General features: G+C 44.5%; 1 protein-coding gene across 3 annotated transcripts in view; it reads left to right on the top strand.

The window, feature by feature from the left end:
• The window catches only part of KLHL31 (kelch like family member 31), a 29026-nt gene extending 14151 nt beyond the window's left edge, over positions 1–14875 (top strand). For all 3 annotated transcript variants that reach the window (XM_081187077.1, XM_081187075.1, XM_081187076.1), the window contains exon 3: positions 10303–14875. In XM_081187077.1, coding sequence (XP_081043203.1) covers positions 10303–11035 — 733 coding nt within the window. In that variant the 3' untranslated portion in view covers positions 11036–14875. The remainder of the gene's footprint in view (positions 1–10302) is intronic.
• The last annotated feature ends 1817 nt before the right edge of the window (positions 14876–16692 follow it).

Here is a 16692-nt window from a genome sequence, read left to right as displayed (position 1 = left end):
TGATGGTCATATGGTGTACGGTGGAAAGATTTGCACTGGGAGCCTCTTGTGACCATGCAGCCAGAACTGGGTCAGAATGGCCACTTACCATCTTGCCAGTGATCGGTGGTTGCAGCCTGGCATGGCATCTCCTCTCTCCACTGGATGAGTAGGTTTAGATTGTTTCCCTGTCTGCTCCTGGGCCGCAGAGGCTCACAGGTTCCCGCCTAACCCGTCCTTCAATTGAGCCAATCTGTGGCGGCCCTGGGGAGGGGCATGGCCATCTACTTAGCCTGGCCAACCACTCCACACAGCATCCAATCGGCTGGGATGCAACCATGTTAATCTTAACATGAAAACCATCCAGTGCTGGAGATCCAGGTTTGGGGAAAACATTTGGACAAGGTGTTCTCAGTAAGCTTCAGTGGACCCATGCCCACATCCCTGTCTCGATGCTTCCTTCTCCCTTTGGTTTTAATCATCATCACCTCCCACAGAAAGAAGGCAGCACAAAGAGCCCTTGCTCCCTCTGCTCACTTTGCCAATGCGGCTTCTTCTTGCTCCTCCCTGCTCACTTGCTTGGCAATGGCAGGTAAATAGGCAGGAGCAGCAAAGAGGAGGTTTCAGGAGTTGACTGTGATCCCCCTGCTGGCAGGGAGTGCCTTAGCAGGTGCCCAACAATGCTGATCCCTGACAGCAGCCCATAAACTCTCTTTCTCTCTTTTTTAATGTGAATATAAACCTTTCCCATCCTCCAGGTTGGTCACTCAGATGCAAGGGAGGTATTCTTAACACTGCCTGAAATGGCTTAGGAGATCAAGGAGTTGTATTCAATGAAGTTTTACTCAGAGTAGACACACCAGAATTAATCATCATGACTAAGTTAGGCCCATTAATTTCAGTGGGTCTACTCTGAACTGAACTTCATTGACTGTCACCAATGGGAAGGCCAGAAGCACTAAGAAAGGTGAGTTGAATAAATGAATACATGACCAATTTTAATTCAAACATGATAAAACGTGATGGACATGGGTAGGGAAAAAAGCACACAGACTTTTTATCCTGCCTTACTCTAAGGAACTCAGGGTGCTGCACATGATTTCTCTCCCCCTTGCCCAAAAATCCTGTGAGGTCGATTTGGCTGTTGGCAGGGGCGAAACTAGGCTTTATTCCACCCGGGTCAAAGACTCCCCCATGCGCACTTGCACACACACACACAAACAGGGTGGGAGCCTCAATGGTGCCCCTTTGGAGGCTTCACCCAGGGCAAAAACCCAGCTAGCCCCTTCATAGCTATGGCACTGGCCGCTAGTGGCACTGCTGCCCCAGGTCTCATGCTGTTTATTATAAATTCCCCATTCTTCCTCCCAGAAGCTCAGAGTTGACTTATGCTTGGCTCCCAGGCAGAATTGCATTGAGTGTCTTGATTGCACATCATGTACCGACAGTGGTACCTCGGGTTAAGTACTTAATTTGTTCTGGAGGTCTGTTCTTAACCTGAAACTGTTCTTAACCTGAAGCACCACTTTAGCTAATGGGGCCTCCCGCTGCTGCCGTGCCACCGGAGCACGATTTCTGTTCTCATCCTGAAGCAAAGTTCTTAACCCGAGGTACTATTTCTGGATTAGCGGAGTCTGTAACCTGAAACGTATGTAACCTGAAGCGTATGTAACCCGAGGTACCACTGTATTTTGCTGAGTATTTGTGCATAGCATAAGGAATGAGAAAATAACTCCCTTCGCAGTTTTCCCCAACACTTGTATATGTAGCAAAAGAGGCATTGTGTATGATCCCTTAAATTGGGGCAGCGGCTGTAGCTCAGGGGTACAGCACATGCTTTTAAGATGCCCTGGCATCTCCACGTCAAAGAACTGCAGATTGGCTGAGGAGACAAAACTGGGCTAGATGGGCAAACAGTCTGGCCTATAAGGCAGCTTCCTCACTGTGAATCTGAGAATGCTCATGAGGCAATCCTTCCACATTGTCATGAACATTCCTTCATTTCTTCCATGTATCTATAGGGATGTTAGAGGAAATGGCTTAGTGAGTTCCGTGTATGGATGCCAGTCTTATATGAGGATCACCCACAGGAGAGCAAGGTGCCCCTATGTCTAGATTCTCATGGATTGTGGGTTGTGGCAAAGATGGATGGTTTCACCATGGTTTTTACCATGCTTGTACCATTAAACGTGACAGGCATTCCTACTCTCAGATACTATTTGATATATGTTTCTTTCAAAGATATCCACCCAACACATTTAAAACAGAGACACATTTCTAGCAGCCATGCAGAGAACCTTTACATTTCCATAGGTTCAAGTCAGATGTGATGCTCCATTGGGGGGGGGGGGTTGGCCAATTATTTTTATTGATATTCCATGATTTTTAACAAATCCTCATCAAATTAATACAAATTCAATATAAATCTAAACACTTACTTTCCTCCCACCCCAGATGTGCCCTCTATTTTCCTCCTTCCTTTGGTGCTCCCAATAAAATAACTTTTCCAACTCTCATTTCAAAATACATTCATCGCTTCTTCCCACACATCAACTGTTCAATTACCAGTTTCTCCTATGGCTTTTATATATTGTTATAGCCTGTCCTCAAAACAATCGAGTAGAGTAAATCCTCTTCTATCTCTCTAGAAGATACAGATAGGTAGCCGTGTTGGTCTGCCATAGTCAAAATAAAAAAATTCCTTCCAGTAGCACCTTAAAGACCAACTAAGTTAGTTCTTGGTATGAGCTTTCGTGTGCATGCACACTTCTTCAGATACGTATCTGAAGAAGTGTGCATGCACATGAAAGCTCATACCAAGAACTAACTTAGTTGGTCTTTAAGGTGCTACTGGAAGGAATTTTTTTATTTTTTCTCTCTAGAAGAGTCATTCATCAATTTTCAAACATTTCCTTCTGATACCTCTTGAGTAACACTTTGCCTGAGAAAAACAGATCTTGCTTTTCCCCAGACAACATGCATGCATTCCTCCTTAACGTGGTCTTGGGCATTGTTGTCAGACATCTGGCCCCAGTAATCAACCATTCAGCCTCACTGGTGTGGTGTGCAGAGGGTGAAAATGAAACCCCTAGAATTTTTTGGTATAAATATATAATATACATCCCTCCCACAACGCTGCCAACCTCCCAGCTGCCAGTCACCCACCCTTCACATTTTGCCAAATTTAATCCTCAGTTTTACATACAACCAGCTCATTAATAAATAAGCACAATCCATATCTCCTCTTTTCTGTCTGAAAGTCTCAGAAGCCATCAAGATGGTATACACTGTGGTCTATCCTGTCCCTTTCACTGTTCTTATTTCCAACTTCAGGCTTCAAGGGCTGATATGGATTTTGCTGAGATTACACATTGCTAGCAGTCTACTATGTCTTTGGGAGTGGGGAGCAGACAAGTGAGGCAGGATTTTCTATGGGACTTCCCCAAGTGGTTTGCAGCTTTTATTACCCCTGGAAGAATAGTGCCCATTGGCATCAATGGGCATTAATGGGAATATCCAGGGCACTTCAACCACTGGTTTGGGAAGCACATTATGCTGCATTTTTATTTTATTTTTTGCTTCTAACATTTCACCTTCCTTATTCCTTATTCACCTAACCTTATTCCAAACTCTATTCAGGAACAGGCCTACCACTGGCTAGTTCCCTAATTTAAGATGAAGCAAGCCTTTAAAATAGAACTGGACTTTGGGAGCAATCCTAACCCAAGGTCTACTGGGATAACCAGAGTTTGGAATACAGTAGGTGTATCTGTAGCTGTAGCTAAGTCCTGGCTCAGCCCTGCTCAGTCAAGCACGTCCCCCAAAAGTAAAGGCATCCCTGACCATTAGGTCCAGTCGTGGCCGACTCTGGGGTTGCGGCACTCATCTCACTTTATTGGCCGAGGGAGCCAGCGTACAGCTTCCGGGTCATGTGGCCAGCATGACTAAGCCACTTCTGGCAAACCAGAGCAGCGCATGGAAACACCGTTTGCGTGGGCAGGCGGAGTCCCCAGATCCTGCACGGTCCCCCCGTCATGTGGAATAACGACTCAAGACAACGTGCTATGGGATTAAATTGGCCACAACTTTATTAAATTTCAAATGTGGGTAGACCTTGGCTCAGGCATTGGGCGTTCTCCCTCCCTGGTCCCCAGCCGGGGACCTAGGGAGCATCAGGGTTATCCAGTGTGTGTGTGGGGGATGGGCCAGCTCTGGAGAACATATGTTCAAGCAGAGATGGCCGCCCCCGTAACGCCGCCGCCGCAGGGGAGAGCAATGACAACCTTTCGGTGTACGGCCAAAGCCTCCCTTCAGAAAACCCCTTTAACGGGGAACCCTGGTATCGCCGCCGCAAGAGGAAGATGGACAAAAGGATTCCGCCCAAGGCCTGATACCGCCAAAGTTGTGACGTTTTGCTACGGGAAAGGCGAAACCTGCCAATGCAGGGAAATTCCTTTCCGGCCCTTTAACAGCGACCTTAACGTAGCAGCGCCCGCATACCTGTGAAGAAAAGTTAACCTGCAAAAACCTGTGAAGAAAAGTTAACCTGCAAAATAAGACATTAACTGAGGGTGGGTAGGGTGGGAGAAGCTCTGGAGCCAAGTGAGGATTCCTAGGTAAGATCCTCCCTCTATTGTGTGGGCAGGTAATCCCTCCCCTACCTGGCCTGGTCTCCTTGGCAACGCTTCCCCCAGGTGGGATTGGACAACTGACTGAGGTAGGCGGAGACCTCCAGGTATCACACCTGAGGGAAGGCAAAGCCAAGCCTATGCTGTTGGGGCCGCTCCAGGTCTAGGGGCTGCACGCGCCCACGCAAAGGGCGCCCCCCGTTTTAAGCGGGGAGCGGTCATTACCTTCCCGCTGGAGCGGTACCTATTTATCTACTTGCACTCTGACATGCTTTCGAGCTGCTAGGTTGGCAGGAGCAGGGACCGAGCAACAGGAGCTCACCCCGTCGCAGGGATTTGAACCACCGACCTTCTGATCCGCAAGTCCTAGGCTCTGTGGTTTAACTCACAGCGCCACCCGTGTCCCTCAATGTTAGCTCTCATTAAAAGGCTTTAAACGGTATCTATCCATATTTATTTATTTATCTTTCCTTCATCTATTCCATCTTGCAAAGTCCATCTACACGGCTTAACATAAGAGCTTGTAGTAGAGCAGAACTGACAAGGAAGAGTCTACTTGATGTTGGTTTTGCTAATGAACAATCCCTGTGGTGCTATTTTGAATAGTATTTAATCCTTTGCTCACATGCCATTTCCAGCACTGTAAGTCACACACTTCCAGCTGTTATTAGCTCTGCTGGGGTGGGGCAGTGGCACATGAATAGCAACAGTACTGGAGAAATGGGGTTGTTTAGCAGGCCATCTGTGCTTCAAATTTCTCCTCAGCCATTAGTTCAACAGGTACCTTGAAGCAAGGTGATCTCTCTGTCATGGCCATTATTCATTTCGGACTGAGTTTATGCCATCCACTCACTTGTTATGGTTAGATGAGCCTCTCTGTCTCAGCCTCTTTCTGAAATATGGGGACAATAATATTGGCATAACTTACAGGGTTGTTGAAAGGACTAGTGAAGTGCTTTGAGCACTAATCTTAAGTATTATCATGTACTGAGGGGAAGATAATGGAAATCAAATTGCTCTTCCTTTCTATCAGTCCCAAAGCCATGCTTAGGCTTGATAATTTTGAAATTAAATTATTTACTTCTGGTCGTAAAATTATCATCCAGTAGGCACTAAAAATGAAGCATTAAAAGAACGCTCCATATTTTAATTTTGTAAATCCAGTATAGAACATATAATTATAAATGTTAACTCTGTGTTGAATTGTGGCTACAGGATATAAATAATGTATTTCGTAACTTGAACCAGCAAAAGTATTTATATGCTTTAGAGTACTTTATAGAGTACTTTATAGGCTTTATAGGCTTATATATCCAGAGTATTTTTGGGTGGGATTCAGTCACATACTGGCAAATGCACATTAAGCAAGTAAAGTTCATTTGGCATATTTGAACTGCTGCTTCTCCCCAGAAACAGACTTTTTGTGATTATAAAAAGTGATGGGAAAAGGCCCTAGAAACATGGGATAGCAACTGCTTGATGCAACCCTGTATAACCTCCCCACATGCAGCTTAGAATGAACACTCAATAAATAGCTGACATAGTCTAACCTGTTGATCAACTTTGTATAAACAAATCTGGCAAATGCTTGGCAAACAGGTTGTCTGGAAACAGCCACTATGTCCAAATTAAAGCAGGTCACAAACTTTTTTTCTTTTTGTAGCTGAAAGCAGAATCAGAAGAGAGAGGAATACAGAGATTGAGGAACCTTATTTTATTTTATATCGTTACAGAGTTGTAGGCCCTTGCAAGACAACTAAACAACAAGGCTGATATTATTTTCTTTTGAGTTAATACTTTCTTTCCTGCTTCTTAGAATTAGCAACATATAGCAATGCAACAAATATTCCTATTCTCACAGGGCAAATTCTAAGGATGTAGCCATATTAATCTGTTGCCAAGAAAACAGCAAACAGTCTTGTGGCCCCTTTAATAACAAACAGGTTCATTGTAGCATAATTTTTTGTAGATTGCAAATGTTACAAATCAGACTGGCTAGCAGCAACTATATTGCAATTGGAAGATTCTGTTACCCAAATTCTAAACATTTGGGCTAATATATTTTCTGAAGTTACTATAAAGCCAGGATTTTAATCCTACCATTTCCTCACTGTTATCTGAAGCATTATGAGTAGTGCTATTGGACATTTTAGGAAAGGGATGAAGGTACTGTAAATATGACTTGAGAAGCCAGACTTCTTTACAGTGGCCACAAGAATGCCAGGACCAAAATTCTGATCCCAGAAAGTCAATAGAAAATACTCCCTCATTTCTTGTGTGATCCAACCAGACAACCTCTTTTTCTTGCCCCTCCTCCCAAATTTACAGTAAATTATAAACCACCTTAGGTGCCTTGGCAGAAATTCAGCATATAAAGTAAATGAATAAATACATAAATTTTACGTAGTTACATACAAATAACAGATGGGTTCATTTCACAGAGAATATAATAAAATGTAATGAAACTAGAATATGTTACTCCACAATGTGCCATTTCTGGCCATTCCCAATGTTAGATTTTGAGTCATGTACTTTTAACGACGTTAACAAATAGTAAGAACATTCTCCAAGGGAGAAGTTTTCTTTCTCCATCTCTCTTTTTGTATGTGTATTTGCATATGTTTTGTCTTAGCATTCATGTACGATAGTCACTGGCTATTTCAAACATTTCTGGTAAATAACTAGGAACAAATGAAATCAGTTGACTAAGAGCAGTGAGATTATATTAAATGTCCATTCAGTTTAGTTTTATTAGTGAGCTAGCAGTTTGATTTTCCACATGTCAGAATCAAAAGAATAGATGCAATATGCATACTAAACTCAAGCTTTTTCCAGTACTCACACGCAACAAATTACTGGGTGATACCCAACATTAGTCATACTCAGAGGAAGCCCAATGATTTTAATATACAGTGGTGCCTCAGGTTAAGTACTTAATTCATTCCGGAGGTCCGTTCTTAACCTGAAACTGTTCTTAACCTGAAGCACCACTTTAGCTAATGGGGCCTCCTGCTGCCGCCGCGCCACCGGAGCCCAATTTCTGTTCTTATCCTGAAGCAAAGTTCTTAACCTGAAGCACTATTTCTGGGTTAGCGGAGTCTGTAACCTGAAGCGTATGTAACCTGAAGCATATGTAACCTGAGGTACCACTGTATCTACTCTGAGTATCTACTTAATTATGTATCACTCACTGGAACATAATGGGGGGGGATATGTAATGAAGTACATAATAAATAATATGAAATGTGCATATTATTAAACCTAGTTTTATTACAGAGCTGTTACCAGGCGAGATTCAAACATCTTACTGAGCCCAGCCTGCTGCTAGTACAACAATAATTTAACACGATCAATGTCAAATGGTTAATCTCATTCATTGCCTCCCCATTTTGTTCGTTGATTAAACTATGGACCTGTTGAGCAAGCAGCTCAGCCAATATTGCAATTCTTATGCTTTCCTTGGGATCATTCTTTCAGTGCCATTGTTTTTCCATTGTTTTTACATGTCTCCATGCCTGAAACCAAGGTAATGCTATCCAGCTGAGATATGAGTCATCTTTCATGAGGTACAAGTGGTTATGAACTAGACCCCCCAATGTAGAAACTTCTGTTTCCCCAAAGATAAATGGCCACCAAGTTAGACAGCTTTCAAATGCGGTTAGATAAATTCGTGGAGGACAAGGTTATCAATGGCTGCAAGTCCCAATGGCTATATACACACCATATTGAAGATATGCCTTTGAATACAAGTTGCTGAGCATCAACAGCTGGAGACGGCTATTGCCTTCATGCCTAGCATTGGGTTTACTGCTGTGGGAAACAGGAAGTTGGAGTAGATAGGCTTTTTGTCTGATCCAGAAGGGCTTTTCTTATGAAGATGCATGTATGAGCATGAATAGGACCACAGTACAGTGGTACCTCGGGTTAAGAACTTAATTCGTTTTGGAGGTCCGTTCTTAACCTGAAACTGTTCTTAACCTGAGGTACCACTTTAGCTAATGGGGCCTCCTGCTTCCACTGCACCGCCACCACTCAATTTCTGTTCTCATCCTGAAGCAAAGTTCTTAACCAGAGGTACTATTTCTGGCTTAGCAGAGTCTATGGCTTTGAAGCGTCTGTAACCTGAAGCGTCTGTAACCCGAGGTACCACTGTACCAGGGAAGGAAGATTTTATCTTCTCCCACATGCCACTGTCTGGATGTAATTACCACTCACTCATCAAAGCAGTGGGCCGGGTTTGTGACCCTGCGTAAGATTCCCATGCCAGGGTGATACCCCTGTTAGTTGCTGACTGTTGCTCCGCCCCTTCCCCGGCTACCTAACCAGGTGCCGACTGGGGGTGCAGAGCAAAGACGAGGTAGTGCAGGGCTCCAGTCGACCATCTCTCCTGCCTGAAACTTCTATTTGCTCCATAGCAGAAAATATCCAGCTGCCATATCATACCTCCAAAGTTCCCCAGGAATAAAACAGGACATCACGTTTTTCCACACAAGATTGGAGCAGCCATTTTGGGTGCTGCACTCTCATGCCATGTTGTCCCTCCGAAAAAGCACTTTTGGGGGGCTGTGACCTCCCATGGTGTCCAAAAACATGTTTTTTTGGGGTGCCCTGTGAGACCTTACTCCGGAAAAAAGTGAATTTTCATGTTGAGAGCACAGTGTACGTCACATGACTCACTCAGGAGCACATTTTGGAAGATGCTCGTTTTTGTTTGGGCTCTGGAAAAGTTGGGCGGTATGCCATATAAGCAATGAGCAGTTTTGGGGAGGGGGTGATTTCAACTAGGAAAACAGTACAGTGGTACCTGGGGTTAAGAACTTAATTCGTTCTGGAGGTCCATTCTTAACCTGAAACTGTTCTTAACCTGAGGTACCACTTTAGCTAATGGGGCCTTCCGCTGCTGCTGCGCTGCCGCCACATGATTTCTGTTCTCATCCTGAAGCAAAGTTCTTAACCCGAGGTACTATTTCTGGGTTAGCGGAGTCTGTAACCTGAAGTGTCTGTAACCCAAGGTACCACTGTACAGGAGATAAGAGAGCAATACAGCCTTTTTGGCCCACACCATGGCCCCGACCTTCAAAGCCCTAAATGGCCTCAGCCCAGTATATCTGAAGAAGCATCTCCACCACCATTGTTCAGCCCAGACTCTGAGACCGAGCACTGAGGGCCTTCTGGAGTTTCCCTCGCTACAAGAAGTGAGGTTACAGGGAACCAGGCAGAGGGCCTTCTCAGTAGTGGTGGCAGCCCTGTGAAACACCCTCCCATCAGATGTCAAGGAAATAAACAACTATCTGACATTTAGAAGACATCTGAAGGCAGCCCTGTTTAGGGAAGTTTTTAATGTCTGATGTTTTATCATGCTTTTAATATTCTGTTGGGAGCTGTCCAGAGTGGCTGGGGAAACCCAGCCAGATAGGAGGGGTATAAATAATCAATTATTATTATTTAATTATTATTATGATTCACTTTGGGCTGATCGCTGCTTTTAGCTTTGGGAAAAGCTAAGATCCGATGGTGGGCTTGCATCTAGTTTAGCCCTTAATAATGGCAATGTTTGGGAGTCTTCATTTCTGAGAAAAGTAGCAAACAAGAGAGTGGCAGCTACAGCAAATACAAATGTTATGACTTAGAGCTGTAGATGAAGTTCGTATCTGGATCGCACCAGTAATCCTTACCCCCTCCCTATTTCTTTCAGGTACGACCCTCGTTTCAACACATGGATTCACCTGGCCAACATGAATCAAAAGCGCACCCATTTCAGCCTGAACGTGTTCAACGGTCTCCTCTTCGCAGTGGGCGGCCGCAACTCGGAAGGGTGTCTCTCTTCCGTCGAATGTTATGTCCCGGCAATTAATCAATGGCAAATGAAGGCCCCTCTGGAGGTGGCTAGGTGCTGCCATGCTAGCGCGGTCATAGATGGTAGGATCCTGGTCACCGGAGGCTACATCAATAACGCTTATTCCCGCTCGGTTTGCATGTATGACCCGGCTAGCGACAGCTGGCAAGACAAGCCCAGCCTGAGTACCCCGAGAGGGTGGCACTGCGCCACTTCCCTTGGGGAAAAAGTCTATGTCATGGGAGGGTCCCAACTGGGAGGCCGAGGGGAAAGGGTAGACGTGCTTCCTGTGGAGTGTTACAGTTCTTACCCCGGCCAGTGGAATTACGCCGCTCCTCTCCCAACTGGTGTGAGCACCGCCGGCGCTTCCATCCTCAATGGGAAAATTTACTTGGTGGGGGGCTGGAACGAAATAGAAAAGAAATACAAGAAATGCATTCAGTGCTACAACCCTGGTCTTAATGAATGGACCGAGGAGGATGAGTTGCCGGAGGCTACGGTCGGAGTGTCGTGCTGTACCATTGCCATGCCCAATACCAAAACCCGGGAATCCAGGGCTAGCTCAGTATCTTCCGTGCCAGTCAGTATTTAAGTATTTTAAAATGCAGCTTTAGAAAGACTAGGTTAAACCCTTTTTTACGTGCCTATAGGAAGGGGTGGGGGCGGGGTAGGCGACCTTTGCTTGCCAGTGAATTTCGGTTCTGCAAAACCAGCCCGTTTTCATGTCATTGGAAATGCATGGTATGACCTGAGAAATTTAAAAAATGTAAGGCATTTGCCACGTCAGGACAAAGCCACAGGCCTCTGACTTTAAACATTAAAAGCACCTCGCTTCTTTCGAGAGCTGTTTCCCAGGTTGCACAGCTTATTTCGATAAAGTTCTCAAGAGTTGGAGCTTCGGCCTAAAAGAGGATAGGCAAAGACATCCAACATATATTTGAAAATATAGTACTCACCTGCTATGTAAAACTAACATACCGTTATCCCAGGACTATTCTCTTCTTTAATCAATTTGTATCCCACTTAATATTTTAAAGTCTCTTTGGGTTGCAATGCATAGGGCTATGTCAAACATCTCAGAGTCCCCAAAATGTTACCTGCATATGCATTAGATTTCCTTCCTTCAATAATTTCCATGCAGGGGTGAGACAGCAGACCTACAGAAGTTCAACTCTGGCATTTCTAGACTTTGGCCAGCTTTCTCCAGTTTAATAACATCATTTTCACTTAAAAGTTCTGCTCTAGGTTAATTAACATAGATCAGGCACGTCCAACTTCCAAGAGACTGTGATCTACTCCCACTATAAATAAACTGGCAGTGATATACTCATTGGATTGACCAGAGTTGTTGAGCTATTTTGGGGGGAGGAAATAGGGTTAAGCTCATGTGCCTTTATGCTCAAATTTGGGCCACTTTTGGAAGAACTTCCCTGGTTGACATTGGGGCAGGAGGAGCATAGGTGGCGCCCCCAGGGCTGTACCACAAAGAGTTTCCAGCACAGGCCACCAGGCTGGGCTGCAGATCTGGTGGACTGAGAAACTGGATCTTCCTTAACACCAAGTTAAGGAAGGCCGCTCCATAGGATGAAGAGTAGGTAGGAGCTGCTATTAAAAAACAGCCTTTTCACTGTGAAGGAATGTAATAATACAACACACACACCCCTTACTGAGTTAATGGCAAAGCCCCCATTGATCTTGACAGCTCCTGATTGTATTCCAAGAACTCAATGCTCTGCCTGTGTATTCAGAAGTAAGCTCCATTGAGCTTAATGGAGCTTACTTCTGTAGCAGTGAGCAGAGGATTGCAGCTTGAATTGAAATTCATCTCGGTCATACCATTCAGCTATTTTTTAAAATCTAAAAACTGGGGGGGAGGGGGGATTACAGCATTTTTGTAAACACTACTGCATTAGATCTATAACAACAAAAAAGGTTTGTACATTACTTTTTAAAAAAACAAAAACTAACCACGTGGTATTCTAAAATATAAGCTTAATGGCTCATAGTAATAGGTAACCTGAAATTGGAAAAAACACTTTGGTCCAATAAGGTAGTTTTAAGTAGTATTGTTTAGGGTAGAATGACAGGGGAAACTTTGGGAATCCAACACCTTATTGTTAATTTAATAAAGCATTACCACTTGAATTGCTTATATTATGTAGTATGGAAGAAGAATAGCCAGCTTTAACTAGATGAGTCTGAAAAGCGTCCCCTCCCCCCACTGTTTATATACTTGAATGGCCCTATCCATGTTGCTGAGTCATATTTCAAATCAATAATGTAAAAAATAGAAATAATCTCTGTCTCTTCACAATCTGCAAGAAAAAAAATGACCCAAATTGTTTTGGGTTTTTTGTTTATTTATTTGTGTGTGTGTGTGTGTGTGTGAGAGAGAGAGAGAGAGAGAGAGAGAGAGAGAGAGAGAGAGAGAGAGAAAGAAAGAAAGAAAGAAAGAAAGAAAGAAAGAAAGAAAGAAAGAAAGAAAGAAAGAGAAAGAGAGAGGGGGAAGTAGAATAAATCAGGAGTTTCTCTATGGGCAGACCGTCCCCAAGCTAAGTATCATGGCAGGGGGGCTGGGACCGTAGGCTCTGATAGGTTTAAAATCAAGAGCTACTAGGAACCAGGAACCAGACAGAGGGCCTTCTTGCTAGTGGCACCCGCCCTGTGGAATGCGCTCCCACCAGATGTCAAAGAGAAGAACAACTACCAGACTTTTAGACGACATCTAAAAGCAGCCCTGTTTAGGGAAGCTTTTAATGTTTAACAGACCACTGTATTTTAATAATTTGTTGGAAGCCGCCCAGTGTGGCTGGGGAAACCCAGCCAGATGGGCGGGGTATAAATAAATTATTATTATTATTATTATTATTATTATTATTATTATTATTATTATTATTAGTCAGGCTGCCATCCCATGCCTGGTGGGCCTTCTGGTGCCTGCTGGGATTCTTGCAACATTCTGGACTAGAACCTTTGTTTGATCCATCAAGGCATTTCTTACACAAAAGTCAAGCACAGCAGTGGCTGACATCACTTCCCAGTGCCCCTTTTTCAGTGCACGGATGAGTGATGGCAGCTGCCAGGGGTGCCAACCTGAATAAAATATGGGGGGGGGCAGGTAAGCCCCACCCTGCATAATTGGTCACATGACATGACACATGCACACTATTTGAATGGCAATGCCCATCAACTTGCGGGGAGCGCAGGACCCTCGAATGTTTTACGGAGTGGGAGGCAAAGCCCTCTCTGCCCCTAGGAGTTGGTTCCTATGGCAGCTGCCATTGTAGTTTTCCCACAATGCCTTGCAGCAACACTACATAACTAGGGGCAATTGTGGGCAATTGTGGCGTCCAGCCCTGGCAAGAATGCAGACTCAGGGTCACTTCTACAATCCAGTTGTTCCTTCAGTGTTACGAGGTCTTTCTGAATATACACACTTGCTTGGCGTGAGTGACAGATCAAAGGGATTCTACACCCCCTCACCTCCCCCCAAAGCAGGCCATTCAAGTCAGCCTGCCTATGATCTAAATGGGATGCATAGGTATAAGGCCTAAGCACACCATTTCCCATGCCCTCCCTCGTTCGGAGGGGTAATGATTGCATGTTATTAAACATGAGCGTATGTTTGTCTCCCTCGGATGTGACATTGAATGCAAGCTGATGAAGGAGAAGAGTGTGCATAGGCCCTCTGTGTACATGAAGAATGCATTGAGATAAAGTGAAGGTTAAGGAAGCTGGATTTTGTGTTTAGGTCTTGAGTTTGGCGACGCATGTTGTCATTTTTATTTTTTGTCACTGTCAATTTTGCAGTCCAGTTCCTGACCCTATAAAAGATGCTGTTTTCGCCGGGCTCTTTTGTTTCCAGATAGCAGTTTCATTAATATAAAGGATGGTAGTTGCCTGCGGAGGTCATGTTGTTGGATGAAAAATTAGGAGATGGGAAATATTGAACAGAAGGCAGTCTGTCAGGTAGGAAGAAAGTTTTATTTTCCAAGTTTTTGCATAATTGGCCAAGGCCTCCGTTTGCACAAAGTGGAGCCCTTAAGAAGGACTTTTCATCCCGTTTGAAGTTTAGTAGGGTTGTGGCTTTCTCTGAGGCAGGCTATGCAGTTATGAAGCATGGGAGGGAATTCAATCAGAGATGCATCTGCTCAACTTTGACTCTGAAATGATGAGATTCAAAACAGGCAAAAGAAAGTACTTCTTCATACAACAAATAGTTAAAATATTAAACATTTAAAATATGGAATTTGCAACCACAATACAGAGTTATGGCTACTGGCTCAGATGGGGATTAGACTTCAGTGGGAGATACACATTAAATTCAAAATATGTACAATCTGTGTACCAGTGTACAGAATAGTGGCGCTGTACCAATAAACAAGTGTACACCTTTTTTTTTTTGCACAAAACAATTTGTATAGGCATAATGGAGATGGCTTGTAGCTGTGTTCAAAGTAACAGATGAAAAAGTCTAGCATCGTGGATGACCCATCTATCAATAGCTATTAGCCGTTATTGCTGGCTATATGAAACTTCCACGTCTAGAGACAATATGCCACAGAATGCCATTTGCTGAGGAACAACAGCAGTGGGTGACTGCAGGCATCTGATTGGCCACTGTGGAAAACAGGATACTGGCTTAGATGGACTACTGGTCTAACGTCACAAGTTTTTTCTTAGGATCTTAGCCTACGTCTCATCATAACAAGTGGCCCTTTAAAACTCCAAGCCACCTAAAGTGTCATAATGTAAGATTTTGGAAAACAATGAATGGGAGACCACATGGAAATACAGTGGTACCTCCGGTTAAGTACTTAATTTGTTCTGGAGGTCCGTTCTTAACCTGAAACTGTTCTTAACCTGAAGCATCACTTTAGCTAACGGGGCCTCCTGCTGCCGCTGAGCCACCAGAACCTTATTTCTGTTCTTATCCTGAAGCAAAGTTCTTAACCTGAAGCACTATTTCTGGGTTAGCGGAGTGTGTAACCTGAAGCGTATGTAACATGAAGTGTATGTAACCCGAGGTACCACTGTAGAACCAATGTGACAGGTTCATGGCTCCAGGAGTCTTGTATTAATGGCTACTACAGGTGTGGTGGCATCTTTTGCTGATTCTGCAGTTAGGACTCACCCTCGCTTCCTCTTGTCCTGATGCTGTCCTCCAGGGAAAATCATTCTTTATAGCTTAATTGGAGCAAATGACAAATCGGCTTTTTTCTCCAGATCATAGGTGCCAGCTCCTAATGGTCCAGGCACTTTTGTCCACCCCACCCACATGTTTTTGTTTTGAGTGAGCTGGACCCCCTCAAAGTTCAGATGCAGTTTGGCACCACCCCTTGGCTCCTTGCAACGTCAGGAAGTCAAGCGACTTCCTGCGCGTGATGTCGCAATCAGATTGGGGAGATGGGGTCTCTGCTCCAGATTGACATTTGCTCCCATTTAGCACTAAAGAGAGGGACGCATGTGGCGCTGTGGGTTAAACCACAGAGCCTAGGACTTGCTGATCAGAAGGTTGGCGGTTCGAATCCCCGCAACGGGGTGAGCTCCCGTTGCTCGGTCCCTGCTCCTGCCCACCTAACAGTTCGAAAGCACGTCAAAGTGCAAGTAGATAAATAGGTACCGCTCTGGCGGAAAGGTAAACGGTGTTTCCGTGCACTGCTCTGGTTCGCCAGAAGCAGCTTAGTCATGCTGGCCACATGACCCGGAAGCTGTACGCCGGCTCCCTTGGCCAGTAAAGCGAGATGAGCGCCGCAACCCCAGAGTCAGCTATGACTGGACCTAATGGTCAGGAGCCCCTTTACCTTTACCTACCACTAAAGAGTGGGTTTTCCCTGGCAAAGGAGTGGGTCAAGGGGGAAAACCGCTCCAACCTATGCCTAGAAATGGTGGGTCAAGAGGAAAACAGCTTGGGCCTGTGCTTTCTAGACAACAGACAAGCAGAAGTGTTGATGGGCCTTTGGTCCCATCAGTTTCAACAGGGATACAAATGGTGTAAAATTTCTCATGTCGGGGCAGCCTTTGCCTTCCATTTGTTTTGGACTAAAACTCTCATCTGCTCAAGCCAGCATGGCCACGATCATGTTCCTTACTGTGCTGGCTGGGACTCATGGGCATGGTAGTCCAAAACACCCCTGGAGCTAATAATTTCAAAATGAGCAGTCTTCAGTCAGTGCAACTCCAGAGTCATGTGACTGGAGTTAATAATAGGTAAAGGTAAAGGGACCCCTGACCATTAGGTCCAGTCGT

The sequence above is a fragment of the Podarcis bocagei genome, assembly GCF_964188305.1.
Source record: "Podarcis bocagei genome assembly, chromosome: 3".
NCBI lineage: Eukaryota > Metazoa > Chordata > Lepidosauria > Squamata > Lacertidae > Podarcis > Podarcis bocagei.
This window is presented reverse-complemented; position numbering and strand designations above follow the sequence as displayed.